This window comes from Papaver somniferum, chromosome 8 (genome assembly GCF_003573695.1).
Source record: "Papaver somniferum cultivar HN1 chromosome 8, ASM357369v1, whole genome shotgun sequence".
Classification (NCBI taxonomy): Eukaryota; Viridiplantae; Streptophyta; class Magnoliopsida; order Ranunculales; family Papaveraceae; genus Papaver; species Papaver somniferum.
In genome coordinates, this window is record NC_039365.1 from 147,050,304 (window position 1) to 147,069,839 (window position 19,536).

At 35.1% G+C, this 19,536-nt stretch overlaps 2 protein-coding genes and 1 pseudogene across 2 annotated transcripts; 1 reads left to right on the top strand and 2 right to left on the bottom strand.

The window, feature by feature from the left end:
• Window positions 1–49: 49 nt before the first annotated feature.
• LOC113303399 (chaperone protein dnaJ C76, chloroplastic-like) lies at window positions 50–1,995 on the top strand. The gene is made up of 4 exons (XM_026552433.1): window positions 50–428; window positions 548–804; window positions 919–1,102; window positions 1,227–1,995. The coding sequence occupies exons 1-4, from the start codon at window positions 75–77 to the stop codon at window positions 1,878–1,880; spliced, it is 1,449 nt and encodes a 482-aa protein (XP_026408218.1). The 5' UTR covers window positions 50–74; the 3' UTR covers window positions 1,881–1,995.
• Window positions 1,953–4,067, bottom strand: LOC113303402 (annotated as a pseudogene).
• Window positions 4,068–6,862: 2,795 nt separating this feature from the next.
• LOC113306163 lies at window positions 6,863–7,195 on the bottom strand. The gene has a single exon (XM_026555134.1). It carries the CDS (start codon window positions 7,193–7,195, stop codon window positions 6,863–6,865), a length of 333 nt encoding a protein of 110 aa, XP_026410919.1.
• Window positions 7,196–19,536: the final 12,341 nt, after the last annotated feature.

Here is a 19,536-nt window from a genome sequence, read left to right on the forward strand (position 1 = left end):
AAAAATATCTTCTCTCTAGTCTTGGTGTACAAAAGTCCATCTTTCACTCTGCATTTCTTATCCTGCAAACAAAAATGCCTGGTACAAGTCTCCTCTGTTACACTCCTACATCATCAACTATATTCAGAAGACCATCAAATTCAAATGAGTTTCATACCTATTCTCCTACAACGACAACAAGGAAATTCAAATTCAATACCTTGAAATGTAAATCATCATCATCTTCTTTGGTTACAGATTTTGATTTGTACGATCTTCTAGGTATTGACAGTTCTTCAGATCATTCGCAAATCAAGATAGCTTACCGGTCGCTCCAGAAACGGTGCCATCCTGATATTGCTGGTCCTGCTGGCCATGACATGTCTATCATACTCAATGATGCTTATTCCATTCTATCAGATCCTAATTTACGCCATGCTTACGATAAGGTCAGTATCCACCAGGAGTTAAGAGTGATCTCCGTGGGTGTCATGCCATTATTTCATTATTATTTCTGTACTTGATTTATTTTTCGAAAGAATGCATAAGCTAAATTATTGTTGAATAGGAACATGCCAAAATCGAAGACTTCAAGGGATTTACAGGCAAACCAATCTACTCCACATGGTTCGGAACAGAGAGCGAAGAACGAGCTGTATTTGTTGATGAAGTAAAGTGTGTTGGTTGCTTAAAATGTGCATTGTTCGCCGAGAAAACGTTCGCTATTGAATCTGTTTATGGGCGAGCTAGAGTTGTTGCTCAGTGGGCGGATCCTGAAGATAGAATCCAAGATGCTATACAATCATGCCCAGTTGATTGCATTTCGTATGTTCTTGATCAATCTTGTTCATTTACATAGTCTAAGGCTCTAAGCTACTAAGTGCGCTAATGATACCTCATGGCTTTGTTGATCTCAAATTACTTGTATTGACTTTTCAGGATGGTAGAGAGGTCAGATCTAGCTGCCTTGGAGTTCTTGATGTCGAAACAACCGCGTGCCACAGTAAGAATGAGTACAGGCAATTCAGTTGGAGCTCGTGTCTCAAATATATTTGTTGACATCAAGAAGTTCCAGTCCAGATTTGATGAAGCCAAGCATAAAGCCTCTGATAAAGTTTCCCAGGTAAAACTCAAAGCCAACATTAACATGAAGAAAGAGCAATTACAATAACCATCTCATATATTGAATTTCCAGTTAAATTATGCAATAAAATGCCTAAAACACCTCATATTTTTCTGTTAAGCAGGAATCAGATTTACAAAGAGAAGCAAGAATAACCGCTTTCCAAGCCATTAGATCAATTTCAAATTGGTTATACTGGCAATCGCCCAAAACTCGAACAAACACGCCAGGGCTTCGCCAGACTCTGATGCTGATAGCTAGGAAAACAACTCAACCAGACACTAACAAGCTCCGAGATGCAGCAGAAGCTAGGCGAAAGGCAAGAGATTATGCAAGTCCCACAATTAAAACGCGGACCAACCCCAGCGTAAATGATGATTATTGGACCCCATCGCCCTTAACTCTACCTACAAGTTCTACCTCTGCTACAGCATTAGAGTCAAAAGCAGAATCTAGTTCAGTAAATGTTGATCAACCTAAGGCGACTGAGGAGCTTAATGATCGCACCTTTAGCAGGAAAGTCCGTGACCGTCCTCAGAACCCAATCAAATTGGCTTTTCCAATTGGGACTGCAGCAATTGCTGCCATTGTTATACGGTTACGTGTTGGAGAGAGCTCCATTGGTAGTGTGAATGAACATATGGGTGGGTCTATGATATTAGATGTTGTCAATAGTTCTTGGTTACAAGTGATATTGGCTGGTGTTACTTGGTATTTAATTGGAATGGCAATTGTAGAATTGCTAGACATTGCTAGAGGTAATAAAGGTTCAAGTTAAGGGATGTAAAGATTGGCTGGGTATTAGTTTGTGATATACATGAGTAGTTAGCAATCCTTGTACGAGATAATATAGAAAATCAATCATTTGGAATAGAAAATGTTGTTTATTAGAAGTTAGTCTAATTCAGGAGTGTTTCTCTGTGACCATTTTCAACATAACACAGCCGCCCGAATGAGCAATGTTGAAATGGTTGAATTCACTCTTATTATGAATTACAAAATACAGAATTGGAATGGGCACTTGTGAATTCAACACTATGCAAATACAGAACCCTCCATGACAGTAACAGCTTTCCCTCGGATTTTCACTCTCTGGGTATCCTCGTCTAAATGGAGATCCAATACTCCACCTCTTGGAGATGCCTGTATACGCACAATAGAATCCATTTGAATACAAACCGGACGCACATTTTTAGAGAAAGAGAGCGATAGCAAAAAGAAGAAAATACCATGTAGGCAAGAAAATCATGTTTTCCCAATTTCGTGCTCCAATATGGCGCTAAGGCACAGTGCGCACTCCCACAAACAGGATCCTGAAGGATTGCATACCATAAGTCATTAAACAAGAAGTCAGAGGTTGGAAGTTTAACTTGAATAGGAAACGTTCACACTGATTAAGTACAGTTTATACACAAATCTTGATATTTTCACCTCATTGACACCCAGCTTTGGGCAGAAGAAGCGAGAAAATAAATCGAATTCAGACCCATGAGGAGCACTACCAGTTATGATGACTCCTGCAGCTGAGCACTTCAGCAGTTCATCAAACTGCGGCTCCAACTCGGCTACAATTTGTCCTGAAGCAAGCTCGACCTACAGAAAATCAAATATAATCCATTTTCCACAGGTCAAAATCCATGCAAACGTGAATACTTTCTATATGGAAAACCAAGAGGGGAGGAACTTACAATGATGAAGCCAGTAGTATTTGTTTTCTTTATGTTAATGATGGAAGCGCCATTCAGAGTTCGAGGAATTGATGGGATATCAGTAGGATCACATTCAAGCACAGAAACTGTGGGGAAATAATGGAGAAGTCTTGTTGTTTGTTATGAATCTTTTTAGCAGTCAAAATTCCTGACAGTGTGAGGAACTCAATCACATTCGATTTTAACAAACCAGAACTGAAGAGAACATGTACAGCTGCTAAAGTTGCATGACCACAAAGTTCAACCTGCAAACAGAAATGAGAGCATAGGGACTAGATAAGATGCAATGATAAAAATTTAAGAAGCGGCTAGAATATACAGTATAAAACAATATGTATCGTTTAACCAAAGCTAACCTACCATCTAACTGTTATGTAGCAAGTTGCATGGGACAATTCAAGTTTCACGAAAAGTTCTGTACTATTTCGCTCAACTGGTTTTTCATTTCTCTACCAAACTTGCACATTTGTGGAGGCACTTAATCATCGTTGCCCATAGAACTACGCAAGTATTTTGGGTCTAATCTTAACTTCTCTATCACTATTCCCAGAGTCTACAATATCCACTCTCTAGTCTCTGCCCACAACACCTAGCAAACTATCAAACTGAGAAACATCGGCAAACTTGCCCGTCTTTCACCAGCTTCCAGCAAATTCTTAAATGGAGATAAAGTTCACTTTTAAGAATCAAGTTTGCAACTACTGGAATTAAACAAAACACAGAAAGAGTGGGTTCAAGTAATATTGAATTTTAACTGAATCACAAACACCTTGCACGCATTCTGCTATTGGGACTTGATTAAAACTATAAAACTACAATCTAGAAAGTAAGAGATGAACCTCAGCAACAGGAGTAAACCACCTGAGATGGAATCTGGGGTTTGATTTGGATTCATCTGTTACTTGATCACCATCATCATGGTTATGAATGCGAGTTAAGTAACAAGTTTCAGAGATGTTGAGTTCCATAGCAACTGCTTGCAACCATTCTTCATCTCTTTCGTCTTCTAACAAACACACAGCTGCTGGGTTTCCCTTAAATGCTGTATCTGTGAATGCATCCACCTGACAACATTTCCAGACAACAAAACAGGTAAACAAAGAGAACCTGAGAAAGAAACAGAGTCATAGATAGTACGAAGTCTTACTACAGAAAATTTAACAGGTTTTTTCTCCATTATCATCAGGATATTGATAATCAAACGATTTATTGCTTGTGTGCCTCTTGGTTGAGTTGCAACCAGTTTCGGTGTGGAGTTGTTTGAATAATCAAACACATTGTTTCAAAAGGATTGGTCATCAAGACTGATGTGGGCTGGTGTTAGGTGAGAGTGATGATGTAAGCAGTGAGCGTACTGAAAGTTAGCAGCCAATGGCAATTAATCATATTCATAGGCGACAAAAACTAAGAATTGTGGACTTTAATTTTTTTATTAATGCTAATGTACGCTGCACTCAAAAAGTTCTTTGATGGCTTAACAACTCGAGTCTCGACTGAAGATTCTTACTCCAGGCCTAGTCTTTTGTCTAGTCTAGACTAGAGTTTCCTGATTGTCCATATTATACAGTACTATTTGTTTCAGTGGTCTCGTGATCTTAGTTTGTGGTAGTAAGCCTTATTCTTATGCACATGGTAAAAAAAATGGTGTTTGGCATACCAGATGGCATGGTAAATCATTTACGCCATTATGGGAAAACCAGTAAGTGACTGAGTTTCTAGCGAGCGATAATCACATTACCGCCAGCGATAATGACTTTATCGTCAGCGTTACTGACTCTAGCGCCAACGGCTATTTCTTTATCGCTATAAATATGTAACTTTCAAACTCAAAACTTATCCCAAATTTTTTATACAAAAAATTTTCTATTTTTCTCAATCTATTCTCTATTTCTCAATCTAAGTTATTTGTTCTAAGTTATCCAAATGGCACAATTAACCCAACTTGATTCGGCAACATAACTTGATTTTCTCGGAGTAGTGCTTGAAGGTGCCGTTAAGAAGATATGTGATAGGTCAAAAGAATTAAGTAAGAAGCAAAGAAGTCTCCAAATTTTGGATATCAACCAAGTCAAAACCGCAACTAAGAAAAGGCAAAGAAAAGTTCAAGGCAAGGAAAATCAAGGTATAACAAATTTGAAGCCAAAGAAGAAGATAAACAAAGGAGAATCCGTTCATGAGCGCATTGATTGGAAATTTGGTGAAATGAAGAAGATTAACAAGATGAATAACATTGTCCCAAATTTTTATTTTTAAAGTGTATATTTCAAAATATTCTTGTTTTATGTCTTGTAAAAAATGAATATTTAATGATTATATCGAAGTTCAATGAAAATTAAGCTTAATTCTATTCTTAATCCGATCTTACATTTTAATTAGAGATACATTTAAACAATTATTAAAACATAATACTTAGACAATTTTCAAATTAGAACATAAGAACTTAAACTAATACTTATATTTGGGCAAATATTTTAAGTTGTCGAAACAATTTTCAAATTGGAAGTCTTTTTCGTAGATGCGACGATATTCCGCACGACACCTTTGTTGAAATTTCATCATGGTTTCACCACTCCTCAAAGTTGGACCTTCTTGATGAAGTAAAGCAACAAACCTAGTAACTTCCTTACTGATTGTACTGAAGCGTTGAATCAACTCTGAAACATCACGATTGTTGAGATTCATTGTCCGTTCTTGAAATTTCCCAAAAATCATTTGCCATAATGTTTCGTGATGTAATGCATTTCCGAATATAGTATCCTGAGTAGAAGAAACATAATTCCTGCAAATACATTCATCTTCCGCAACAGTGAATTTTGGTTTCCGCCTTATTCGACTTCTCCTATTTTGACTTCTCCTATTTTCATTTCTCAATCTAATTTAACTTCTCCCTATTATCATCCATATGAGCAGAAAATGAATTGGAATTGGAATTGGAAGAGTGATGAAAAGAATTGGAGATTGATAAATTCTAGAGATGTTTAGAAATTCTGGTGTGAGTTGAAATGAGATTAAAATTAGGTATTTACAGGGGGGGTAAATGGTAGCCGTTGGATGAAGATTTGATAAGCGATGATCAGAGAACCGAGCGCTAGCTTGACTGTCGCTGGCGTTATAGTGACCACTGAGCGCCACTTTGACCATCGAGCGATGGAATCTCTATCGCTCGATGGAAACTTTGTCATGTATGCCTATATGCCAGGCCTGGCATATAGACATATGAGTTTGGCAGTTTGGCATACCCGTAGTGGGTGCATATCTGCCAAATATCATGTTTTTACATGTGCATAGGAATAGGCCTAAAACTTTGAAAGTTCCGTATTTGGTGAAATTTTGTTTGTTTGTTTTTATTTTTATTTTATTTTGCAGGGAAAGGTTTTGTTTGCTGAGAGAAAACAAACAAAGGATGATTAGGAGTTAAAAATCTAGAAAATACTAACCTAGCAGCTATTTTAAGACATATCTAAGACCTTACTTTTGGCAAAGAGACTGTTTGGACCTCCTGGGTCAATGCTAATCTGGTTAAGAACTAGGATTTTTGGAGTATGAATGTCCCCCAAGATTGTTCTTGGAGTTGGAGGAGAATTTGAAGTTAAGCCTTTTATGGGTACTATTAGGCCTATTCCTATGCATATGGAAAACATCAGATTTTACCATATATGCACCTAGTGTGGCAAATCGAATTTGACATGATTCAAGCACAGATTGAACAACAAGATGGATTTACGAACAACCATGATGATGATGGGGATGAGTCCGATGACGAGTTCGATGTAGTAGTTCCTCTAGATGATTGATGTATTAATTTAAGTTTTAATTTGAAGTATTGCATTTTAATTTGATATGTGGTTGTTGCATTCTACTTAATATTAGTTTGAAATGAAAAGTTGATTAATTTGAAATGTTGTTACAGTCCACTTAAATAAGTTTTGCATATTAACTTAAACCAAACTACATAAGTATAATTAAACTAAAATACATAACTTAAACTTAACATAACTTAATAACTAAACCAAAATACATAGCAGTTAAACCGAAATAACTTAAACATAATTTATCTTCCATGCTCTTCCCAAAGATTCACTCTCGGATCATCTCTTAAACTGTCATACAAATTCTGGTTCTGAATGTAATTAGTCATTTGAGCATAATTCCTTACAAATACCCCTCTTTGTGGTTGAATCTCTGGCCTCAAATCTTCATCTTCATAGTTAATCCACTCTGAATCCCGACGGGTTTCCTGAATGACCATGTTATGAAGAATCATGCAAGTGAGCATAGTCTTATGCATTTCACGAGCACTCAACCCAAGATATGGGCCACAAATGATAGCGAATTTCCTCTTCAAAATTCCAAAAGCGCGTTCCACATCCTTCCTCGCTGCCATTTGGGCGGTGTTAAAGTACCGGTATGAATGCCTAAATGCACTGTCAGGAGGCTGACGGTAGCATTGAACCAAGGTGGACCATTTTGGATAGATACCACCCGCAAGATAATACCCATGAGTGTATTGATGGAAGTGGACTTGGGGACAAATTCCATACTTCAGATATTCAAACAAAGGCGACTTGTGCAGAATATTAATATCATTTTGTGAACCCGGAAGACCAAAAAAAAACGTGTCATATCCAACAATCATAAGAAACGACAGCTTCAAGGATAACGGTTGGTTTAGGATAATAACCCCTTATATTAACCGACCCAATGAACAGGGAATCCTTGCCATACCCAATGCATACAGTCAAGACTACCTAGCATTCCTGAAAATTCCCTTTCCTCATTCTCCCTCAATATTTGTCTAACATCTTCCTCGGTTGATTTTCGTTAATATGTTGTACCAAAATGATTAATCACTACTTCACAAAACAATGAAAGATAAGTGAATGAAGTTGTTTTACCCATACGAAGGTACTCATCGTTAGCATCCGCTGGTCTGTCATAACCTAAAATCCTTAAAACCGAAGTAATGTTTTGTTCAAAACTATGACCTCTAATATTGAGTGCATCAAACTGATAATTAAATTGAGGTTCTACTCGACAAAGCTCTTTAATAATCTTTATCACCAGATGACGAGGCATACAGAATCGACCTTGAAAATTTTGATCAAATTACACATAATTGGGAAGGAAACAATGTTGCATCAGCTTGTGATGGTAAGATTCTCTCCCTCGATACGTATACATTCTTGAGAATACTTCTTGTGGATCTAGAAATCTAGGTGTTTAGCTTGTATGTACAAGCATCAAATGTCGATTAGTTTATTATCCTCAGCTTCCTCATCATCAAGTTGTTGCAACCTCCTTTAATGCATTTCTTGCTATAATATAAACTGATTCATAATAACATTCCCCTCTTAATTGGATCTCTCCATTGATGATTATGAAATTTAAAATGAGAATAGAGATAGAGAAATCAGTAAAATATAGGTAGAAGTAGGTGTGAGTAACTTGGAGAAATACAAGGGAGTATATATAGGAACCGGTTGGGAGGAAATAGCCGTTGCAAAATATCTACTGGTCGATAATCTTAATATCACCAATACTATTTATATGGCGCAATGAGATGCATGGCGCCAGCGATACTCATAATATCGCCAGCGTTCTGGATAATAACGCTCGTTAGAAACTCAACCTCCCATTGGTTTTCCCATAGTGGCGCAATTGGTTTGCCATGCCACCTGGTATGCCAAACAGTTTTTTTTTCCGGCATGTGCATAGGAATAGGCCTTATCGGTAATGGTAAGAGTTTTAGATTCTTATTTGATTTTTCGCACCCCATTGGAAGATTGTGATTAGGTTCATATCTCTACCATTCATGTTATTTCTCAACATGGATTATACTTAATTTATGGTTTCTTGAAAGAACATGGTTTGGATTTTCCAACTATCGAGGGGTTTGACAAATCAGTTTGCAATCAAATCCAAGTTGTTGAGTTTAATCTGTTAGAGGGGGACAAGAAAATATGGAAAGTTGACAGCTCTAGTAAGTTTTCTAGGAAACATACTTATGATGCTCTGATTCCTTCAAGACCTTATATGGAATGGCACAAACTTGTGTGGTTTAAAGGACTTATCCCAAGACATTCGTTATATGCACAAAACTTAAAACTAGAACCATGCTTGCGCAGTGGGGAGCTATTCCTGATAGTGTTTGTTTTCTTTGCTCTGAAGCTGCTGAAGATGAAGATCATCTCTTTTGCAAGTGTAGCTTTAATGTTGTGATATAGCAAGGTATCATGTATAAGCTAGGATATCACATATATTTTTCATAAATTTGGACCTTGAGTTAAAGTGGTGTATTGATAATTTTAAGAGAGATGGTGTTGTTGTTGCTATCAAAAGTCTTACTTTGAACAATTTTATCTATCACATCTGGAAGGAGAGGAACAAAAGGCTTCACTCTGACAGTCTTAGTTCACCTGTTTCTGTCATTTTTTTAATTGTGGTTGATGTTAGGATAAAATTTGAAGCTAACAAGTTTTCAGATGTTAACAGTCCTATTGTGAAGTCAATCTTGTCTAGATGGGGAGTTATCTGTCCTCTTAAAAAGAAATTGAAGATTGTCTGCAATTGAAAGTTCCCTAGCCCAGATGAAGTAATAATTAACATAGATGGCTCAAGAAGAGAGGAGTCTAGTGGATGTGCAGCTATTATTAGGGACCATTCGGGTGCCCTTGTTGCTGCAGCTATTGGGGGTTCTTCTGCTGATTCTGTTCCATCTCTTGAACTTTGTGGTGATGAGGTTGGATTCAAGCTTGATATCTATAAAGGGCAGAGCATGGTTCATATCAATACTGATTATATGGGATTTTTTAGGCTGCTCTCTAGCAATAATCCCATCCCTGGATGAGAGATCTTACACTTGTGGAAAAGAATTTGTCAGCTCAGGAAACATTTTCGTCGTGTTAGAGTGGGTCACATTTACAAAGAAACTAACCGTGTTGTTGATTACTTAGCTTTTATCCACCACTCTGATAGGTTTGTTGAATTAGATATCAATGAGCTCAGTCCCGAATTGTTGTTAATCCTTGATAAGGATAAGAGTCTAAAAACTTATGAGTAGTTTATTTTTCGGTTTCCTCCTTCTAAGGTTTTGGTCTCCTAATCCCAACAGAATGTTTTTTTTTTTTTAAAAAAGAAAAAGAAAACTATGTTGACGCATGAAAGATTTCTAATTAGTGAAGGAAATGTAATATGGGATTGAGACTGTTAAACTAAGATAACAATGGAATTCTTATTGTAATTACATGATTAACAATGCAATGTGATTCTTGTATAGCCTTTACACACATAAAACCTATAGGCTAAGAGCAATTCCTACGGTAATTGACAAAATAAAAATACTTGCCAAACCACGTAGACAGAGAAATAAGTTTCACCACTATGCAGAGCCGATCCTGTCTAAAATGACCTTGTGAGAATTTAATCATAGGGCTTTTGATAAGGCCGAGAAAAAAATATACCGACGAAAACAAAATAAAAAATCATGATGAGAAAAAACTCGAAAGAAATATAGCTAAATCTAATAATGTAATCGTCGGGCGACTTGTTTTTCATATAGAGTAATCAAATCGTGCGTTAAACCGTGTATTAGAGAATTATGGTCATTTTTATATGAATGAAAATAATAAGATTTTTGGTGTTAGAGCGCGGCTTGGTGTTAGGATTCCAACTAGTTTCTTATAGTCCTTTTTTGTATATATAAAAAAAATGTAATATACTTATTGTAAATTTAACATATCAATAATAATCAGCGGGTCAGTGAATTGAATCATAATACGTTAAAGGTCATGAGTTTGAAAACCATTATAGAAAGGCAAAGTTTAATTCAGAGGGAGAAAAAGGCGGATCCTAGATAATACGAGTAGAATCCTGGATGTAAAATATTAAGGTGGGTCTCGTTCTCTACCGAGACATAAAACTACTTGTAGTTAATACACGACGTTAAAAAGATAAATTCACCAAATTTTCCCGATATAAAGGCAATCAAGAAAGCTGCATAAGAAAATATGTAACATACAGAAAAGTGGACTGATCCAACTAATTTTTCTAGTACAATGAAAAGGTTGCATTCATGAGCCCATGATAAAGTTTTAATCAATTCTTGTCAATATCCACGCCAGAAAATTAAAAAATTAAATTCAGTAACCTAAACAATATGTCCAAATAGGTACATCCATTGTGTAAGGAAGGAAGCCCCAATTAAAAAGAAAAAATTGGAAGGAAAAATGCTTTGAAGATGAATATGTTCACATGCATTTGTCAAGTATTCTTGACGGTATCAAGCTGGAACAACCCGTTCTTTTTGAACGCCCTGATTCAATAATAAAGGATTTCATGTCGATACCATATAATTTCATCTCTTCTTGGTGATAAATATACTACTCGCATCCTTTTGGAAATATAATGCTATGAAGGTTCTGCTAACATCAAAAAAAATTTACACCAATTAAAATCTAGAAGGTTTTCCCTATCCCCTTCACAATTTCTAAAATGAGTTTACTTTTCAATTTTGGTTTTCCCTATGCACCACCTACAAAAGTCAAATTGACTATAACCATGACTATTACTACTTTTACCCGTTCTTCATAAACTTCTCTTTCTCATTAACCAAAACCAAAAACTATCAAATTGGAAACTCTAGGTTAGATTCATATCCCTAATTATTATTGTATTACACCTATTTCCTTATAATTTTCACTTAGTTTTCCTGGATGTAAATGAGTTAATCGACGATTAATTCGTAAGCCATTATGGAAAATTTAGAGAAAAATATCTCAACCCTAGTTCGATCAAAAATCCAAGAAAATTAAACCATTTGAGCTGAAAAATGGACATATAATATGCACCCTATTATATGATTCAATAATGTTTTTGAATCAAAGTTCTGCCAATTGACATGTCCAATAACATAATCTATATACATTGAATCAATTGTTAATGTTGCTGAACTAGGCCATGTATGATTCATTTAATCAATTGAGTTCCACTCAAAAGTGGACATATATATACAACCTATTGAGAAGGTATGTATATTCTTAATTTTGGCGGGACATGGAGATATAAAGAGAAGTGGATCTACACAAAAAAAGAAGCAAACACATGATTTCCATCGAACACGGCCCTCTGTGCGACTAGGATGAAAGCATGAACATAATAAGAAAGAGGCAGTGGTCGGTGATTTAGATGGAGATGGAAACCTGATTTATTACCTAGTTTCTTTTTATTTTAGTTGTAGGGTGGTTTTAGTATTGGGTATAAATAAAAATTCAGAGATAGGATTTAGGACATATAACAACTTAAATGGATGGTAGTGGTACTTAGGAAAATCAGGGATAGGAATTAAGAGAGATGGGAAATAGGAAAAGTGACGCTAGAAAATAGGAAAAACCATCTGGAAACTTAATATGTGAACTGGAAAATGAAAATGGTTCTCTTGTTTCTAATAAAAGCAAGGGTTGTTGAGACTTTTGTGCAATCCTTTGAGAAGAAATTTCATCATCACGATGTTTATGTGGTAAACTTCTAACTTGATGTCATTCATAATGTCATATCCGATGAAGATCAACCAAATTTAGATGCAATTCCTGATGTGAATTAGATGAAAAAACTATCTTTGATATGGATGCTGAGAATGCTCCTGAACCTGATAGTTTTTCAGGAAAGTTTTATAAAGTATGTTGGAATATCATTGAGATTGATCTTACTAATTCAGTTTTAATATGTCATAGAAGAAAGTCTATCCCAAAAGGATTTAATTCTAGTTTCCTTGTTCTTTTGCTAAAACCCCAAGGTGCTCAAAAACATAATCAATTCAGGCCCAATGGATTAAGCAATGTTAATTTAAATTTTCACTAAAATTAACAACTAAAATGGGAGTATTATTGAGGAAATTAGTTTATCCTCGGCAAGTAGCTTATATTAAAGGAAGAAGCATCTATGATCAGGTTCTCTTTGCTTCTGTGCTGGTTAACGAGATGAAAGTGAAGAAAAGAGGTGGAAATATGGGCCTGAAGATGGATACATCTCATGCATATGATTTAGTTAGTTGGGAATTCCTTTTCGTGGTTCTTCAAAAGTATGGTTTCTCTTCTTCTTAGTATGACTAGTTGAAATAGATGTTCTCGCCAAGATATTTGTAATGGTAAATGGAGGTCCTTGTGGTTTTATCTCGTTGATGGAGGTTTGAGGCACGGATACCCGTTATCTCACACTTTGTTTATTCTCTCAAAAGAAGTTTTAGCAGAAATTGAACTAATTCGGTGAAGTCTAAGAAGATTCGGCCTATGGATACACACCTATTTTTTTGCATATGATATATTTACTTTCAACAATGATGCTACGAAGTCTGGAAAGCATTCTACAATTGCTTGGTGATTATTAAAAAAAAATGTTAGATGATTAACAGAACTAAAAGTAAATGATTTATTGATGGTTCCTTTCCTGCCAGAAAAGCTCGAATTTATGATTTGAGCAATTGAGCTCACTTCTTTTCCATATGAATATCTTGGTGTCATTCTTAAACCAGGGAGAGCAAAAGTTGTAAAATTTTGGCTTATGGTGGAGATGATACAACGTAAACTGGCTGCTTAGAAAGGTACGCTCTTGTCTTTTCATAAAAGGTTGGTTTTTATTAAGTATGACTTATGTAGTATTCACATTTATAACATGTTTGTTTATGAATTTCCAGGCTATGTAATCAAAGAATGTGAAAATATTATATGAATTTTCCATGGTGTGGTGATGGGAAGTTAGGAAATTTGTCACTTTATGTTGGAGCAAAGCTTATTATTCCAATCTATGGAGAAAGGTTTGATATAAAAATACTTGAAGTGATAAACAAAGCCTGAATGATGAAAATGATGTGCAAGATTTTGAATTATGATGATAAATGATGGAAGTTATTTGCTGCCAAGTATAATGATAATAATGGCAAATGGAGTACTAGATCGAAGCCTTCTTTAGGTTAGACTGGTTTGAAAGGGGCATGAGATGCTCTAAAAAATGATGTAAGATGGTCCATAGGTGATAGTGAAGAAATTTGTGTTTGGTTTTATATATAGGTTGGTGATTTTTTTTTTAATTGATTCCGTTGGTTATATTGATTATGTTAAAAATAATATCAATATGAAGGTGGGGAATCTATTGGTTGATGGTAACTGGAAGATTCTTAGTGAGATGACGTTGTTGTTGCCTGTCATGTTGTGAGTGGTGCGAACGATCAAACTATTTAGAGTTGTGCTTTAAAGGGATCTTTATCAATTGTTGAGGCAATGATGTTGTTAACATAATAAGAACAAGAAAACCTATCCTTCACTGCCTTTGAAATTTTGGAAGCCCATCTTGCATCCTAAAATTGCAATAAGGTGTTAATGTCAATGATGAAATTGTGATGAAAAGGGGCTTCACTATGTTGTCTAGTTGTTGCATACGCAGATAAGCTCTAGACATCGTGCCCAAATTTCATGGACCAGTAGGTTCAATTAAATAATTTGGCAATTGACAAATAATTTTGAATATGTTATTAGCTTTGCAAATCAGAAAAGCCCCATATAAAAGAAATATAGCCGACTGCTTCTTGTACAATCATAAGGGTTTTAAAAGAACGAAATTTTATTTGATAACATGCAGCCTAGTGAAATTAGACTTAATAAAAGAATTATGCAGTTGGTCAATTACGGTGGTTGCAGAAAAGAGGAGAATATATGGGATCTGAAATATGATTCTCAGGTTCTGAATTTCTTTATGCTTGGTCCAAGAAGGACTAAATTTAGAGCTATTAAGTTATGCTTTTGGTTTGCTTCTGATAATAGGTGCGTCTTTTTTCGTTGTGATAGAGTTGCTCATAGCTTTGGAAACCTAGGTAATGCTGGTTTTGGTATTATAGCCAGAGATAATAGTTGTCGGATGGTGGGTGATGTCTCTCATAGCTTTGGTATAACAACAAATTATATTGTTGAAGTAATATGGTAGTAGTGTGGGTGGTTGAATGAGATGCTTCCATGGGTTGTAACAAATTATTTTATTATCTGATTATAAATTTGTCGATGGAGATTTCAAGAATGGGAATGTCCTTTGGTTCATTCTAACCAGGTGGTTGAAGGCTTGTAGGGAGTTATCGGAAATTTAATGTAGGCATTTTTCGGAGAAACTAATTTTACTATGGATCTTTAAGGAAAATAAGGTGGCTAAATTAAACCCAGGTGAGGCAGTGCAGCATTCTGGTAGGCCGTATTTTTTATTCAAGTTGAAATGCCTAACCATAAATTTTTTAGATATGTTTTTGTGATTTTTGATTTTGTTGCCGTCTTTTTTTTTATTTTTGCTGAGTTTTGTAATTCTCCTAGCTTATAATCAATAAAAAGTGTGACTATATAAAAACAATGACAATATTTTATAATCTCTCCATGTTCCGTGAACATTAACCGATCATTTAAGTCCAATGATTTTACGAAAACCTAATCACGAAGATGTTAATCGGATAGTCGCGCAAAATAGTATAAAGAATTTTCCAAGAATGTTGGGTAGTGTTGCTTGCATGTATTAAGTGTGGCAGATGCTCTAATGAATGGAAAATTTAATATAACGATCATCACCCAAAACCAACTGTAATTTTGAAAACTACGACTCATTATGGTTATTGGCTAAAATTTTATTTTTTGTCTTCTCGGATCATAGAATGACATCGATGTTTTCATAAATCACCTTTGTTTAAAGTTCTAAAATATATAATCGCTCCTAATGTGATACCGATAGCCATGACTACAATCAGAGATCTATCTGGCAGACGAGATCTGTTCACAATGATCAACTTTAGTTGAAGCATATAGTCAAGTCGACGGAATGCGTGATAAAAAAAAATCCTTCAACACTCGGTAAATGATACTGAGAAAAAAATGTCAAACATGCATTTGGAATTTTAGAAGTCATAATTTGTGGTATATTTCGTTCTTTTAATCCAACATAAATTAGCAGGGTTATGCTTGTTTGTGTCGTCTTACATAACATAGTCATCGAGAAAACCCCACACGATCCTACCTAAAAGTGTTGTGAAGATGAATATTTAAAACACAATGTTATACCATGACATATACGTGGTGCAAGAAATCATAGAGAAAACACTGATAACATTCAAAATCAGAGTTTATATGTTATGCTAAGAGGTTATTTGACAGTGCATCTTTGAGATATTATGGAGCGAGAAACTGAATGCTTAAAGTTTAGTTTGATTTTTATCGTTTTTATTGGCATTTTGTTTTAACTATTTTATTTAGTATAATTTAAATTTTGTTCTAAGAAAAATTTTGTTTAATTTAAAACTTGCTATCACATTAAACATTAAACTAAATATCAAATTTAAGTTCTACTTATTACTATATCAAAATTAAAACTAATTATCACATTTAAGTTCTACTTATAATAAAACTTCGATAAATTAATAGTCTTGTACCAAAGAAAATTATTATTTTAGCGAAGTTATTAATTTATCGAGTTAAAATTTAGTCTGTACGAACTTAGTTGGGACCAGAAAATTTTACTGTTTTAGCGAAATAATTAATTTATCGAAGATTAATTTATTGAAGTTATAATTTACTGTTACTGACCATTACATTTTAGTTAAAATTATTATTACATTTAATCTAAAGTAACCAATACAATCAACATAACTATCTACATAATTTAGTTATCTTCTTCTTCGTCATTTCCATAATAGTCACTATGTTGACAGTTTGGTTGGTTCTTTTCTTCTTCTATTTGATTATGTAACTTTTCAAAATCCTTTTGGAAAAAACTAATTTGTTACACATTCATTTTTGGAGTGTTCATTGGAAATTTTTTATTCTTGTTTGCATTACAACAATGTTTATTCCAAGACAACTTTTCTGAAATTTCTTTCCCATAAAACCAAGTAGTGTTAATCTAATAAGTTTGTTTGCACGGTTATTATCCTTGTATTCGTTCGTGTTAAACTTGTTGCTGAAGTTGAACCTTCTTGAGCTTTTGTTCTTGTTCTTTTGAGCTCTTTTAACCCATATTTCTAACTTTTAGGTATTACCATAAGCACTGCGATTGGCACATGAATACAAAGAGAGATTAACCCCAATTATGCCAGCAGGCACTTGGACTGTTATCTTTGGTGACGTAAATGGTGAACCTATTGGGGGCACTTGAGAAACATGTAAATCATATATATACGTCTATATGGTGGAGCAACACCATATCCAACAAGTTATGGCCACGTATGTTCAACGGTTTGAGGAGTTTTAACAACTTCCGCGTTGTAAATCTTTGCTTGTGTTTTTTGGCAGCCCTTTCTACATCTTCATTCGTGCAATGTAGAATAAAAAATTTAATTTAAAAATCACAATAATTTTAAAAAATCAATTTTTAACTCGAAATTTTGAATTGTTCTTACCCCATTAACATCAGATTCACCGCTTCTTTAGATAAATTCATTTTTATGACCGCAGCTACATATTCTGCCACTTCGCTCGTATGACTGCAACCACATATTCTGCCAGTTCTTTGGTGATGGCATGAACGACTAGACAAGGACAAAGGGAGGTGGGTGCAAGTGGGTCACTTGCACCACCAAATTTTGAAATAAAAATAAAAAACGGCTTGAGTATTTTGTAATTTTATGTGTTGCCTGTGCAATTAAAAGTTTTTTTTTTTTTGATGAAAAAGGTTAATATATTAACTTAAGCAATGTAATACAGAAGATCTACAATTTCATTTTCATCAAAAATATTAGAAGTAATACTCTCTTTTCGCACTCTTTGACACAAGTGTGATGACATATGATGAAGTCTTCGGATCCTTGTTTCTTTTGCAACTGAGTCCGCTGTAGCATTGTAGTCCATGTTAATAAATTTAACCTGTGCTTGAGAAAGTTTATCCAACAAGTAAATTGCTTCTTTAATAGTATTCTCAGCAACCCATGAAGCTTCTGTATCTTGTTTGGTGATAGAATACCGAAGGAGTTTACAGTCTGTGACTATATAGACGCTAAAAACAATATTATTTTTTATCAACTTTAAAGCATTTAACAGTCCTTTTGCTTCAGCATGTAACGCCGAGGACGCCCAATCAGAGCCAGCTGAAATATGTAGAAAAACTTCTTGATCTGCCGAGTATAGAATGAAGGCATATCCCATGGATATATTTTATTTTTTAAAGGAGGTATCAATAAAAATTATCCAATCTGACATGATGTTGTTCCACACGTGATTGGTAATTTTTCGTTTTTCTGATGCCTTGAGATTTGGTCTCTTCCTTGATAACTGAAGATTTGATGAAATTTTTTATCTGTTGAATTAAACATGAGGGATCCGGAACGGTTTTCCTGAAAACAACCTCACATCTATATTTCCATATGAACCAAAGAATTATTACAATTTGTTCACTAAATTTCGAGAAGTTTTGATCCGCGATCCAAAATTCAATCCACTTGTTGAACACATCTGTGTTAACTCGCGAATTGACCGCTTCTAAGGAGCAACCAAACCAAACTGCTCTGGTAAAAGGGCATGTGCAATTAAAAGTAGCATAATTAAAATCCATATGATACTGGGTTTTAAATGTAAACGTATCACTTAAATCTTCTTCATTCTTTTCTATCTGACAAGCTCGCTTCAAGGAGAACTAAAGAAAATAAATGGTAATAGATTAGAAGACACAAGTACGAGAATTCATATGCAACGAGCATCGTCATTGGGGAGAGGAAACACTAAATACTTAATTATTTTGGTATGCATTGCCCTTGTTGTTGAATATTAGCATCATTATGTACGATACTTTCACCGGTTGACGTTACTAGAACGGGATTTATGGTAATATTGCAAAAGTGGTAAGCAAATATACCATGTAAATCTCATATTGATAAAAAAAAAGAATTGTGAATATCAGAACGAAATTCGTTTGACCCCATAGCATATAAGTCCTGGCCCCGTCCCTACGATTAGAAAGCCCATCTACATCACAAGCTTTCCTGATTTCTTCACGTTTTTTTTTCTTTGAAGAAGTTCCCCCCAAGCGTTAGTTGATGTGTACCATTGGTAACATCTAGTGTAAAATATACATAATTCCTACTAATAGTTTCATCTACCTCAACCATCAAGGGTTAGTCCAGTTGGCCAGGAACCTGACTCTTAAGTAGGAGGTCAGCGGATCGAGTCTCCGTCTACAAGTTTGGAGATCTCATGAAATATTTCTCTTATGTAAAATTTAGTTTAAGTTAATATGATGTATCTTCTTTCCTATTAAAAAAAAGTTTCATCTACCTCCACTCCACTTGTAAATTTATACCATGAATTTTCGCACCAGCTTGGGTTGATCTTGGTTGGGATGGTGTTGCCATTTTCTCGGGAGGTTTAGCTTATAAGAAATCTGTACGTGATTACCAAAGATGGGAGTTAAAAATTAAGTAACATGTAATGTATATAAAAAAAATTGAAACTAAACGGTCGTATGATCCAGCAATGACATTGCCTAGCGGCTGAAGTGATACCGCTCAGTGGAAACGCCAAGACCAAGCGACTGAAGATGTCGTTGCCCATCCGGTTTGTCCATAGTAATTGACCCAGTAACATTCTAAATACCAAAAGCTGGACCTCAAGCATGAGGTCAGCCCCCTAGCCAACTGGGGTTATCTCTCATTATTTCCTTTATCACACGGTTACTTTAATTTCATTCCATCTACTTTTACCAACTCCCCTCTTAAGACTT

What these genes read in the sequence shown, in the direction of transcription:
- LOC113306163 (XM_026555134.1), bottom strand. Translation starts at nt 7,195, where the DNA reads ATGGCAGCGAGGAAGGATGTGGAACGCGCTTTTGGAATTTTGAAGAGG.
- LOC113303399 (XM_026552433.1), top strand. Translation starts at nt 75, where the DNA reads ATGCCTGGTACAAGTCTCCTCTGTTACACTCCTACATCATCAACTATA. An exon ending in TACGCCATGCTTACGATAAG is followed by an intron (nt 429 to 547) that starts GTCAGTATCCAC and finishes ATTGTTGAATAG; the next exon opens with GAACATGCCAAAATCGAAGA. An exon ending in CCTCTGATAAAGTTTCCCAG is followed by an intron (nt 1,103 to 1,226) that starts GTAAAACTCAAA and finishes TCTGTTAAGCAG; the next exon opens with GAATCAGATTTACAAAGAGA.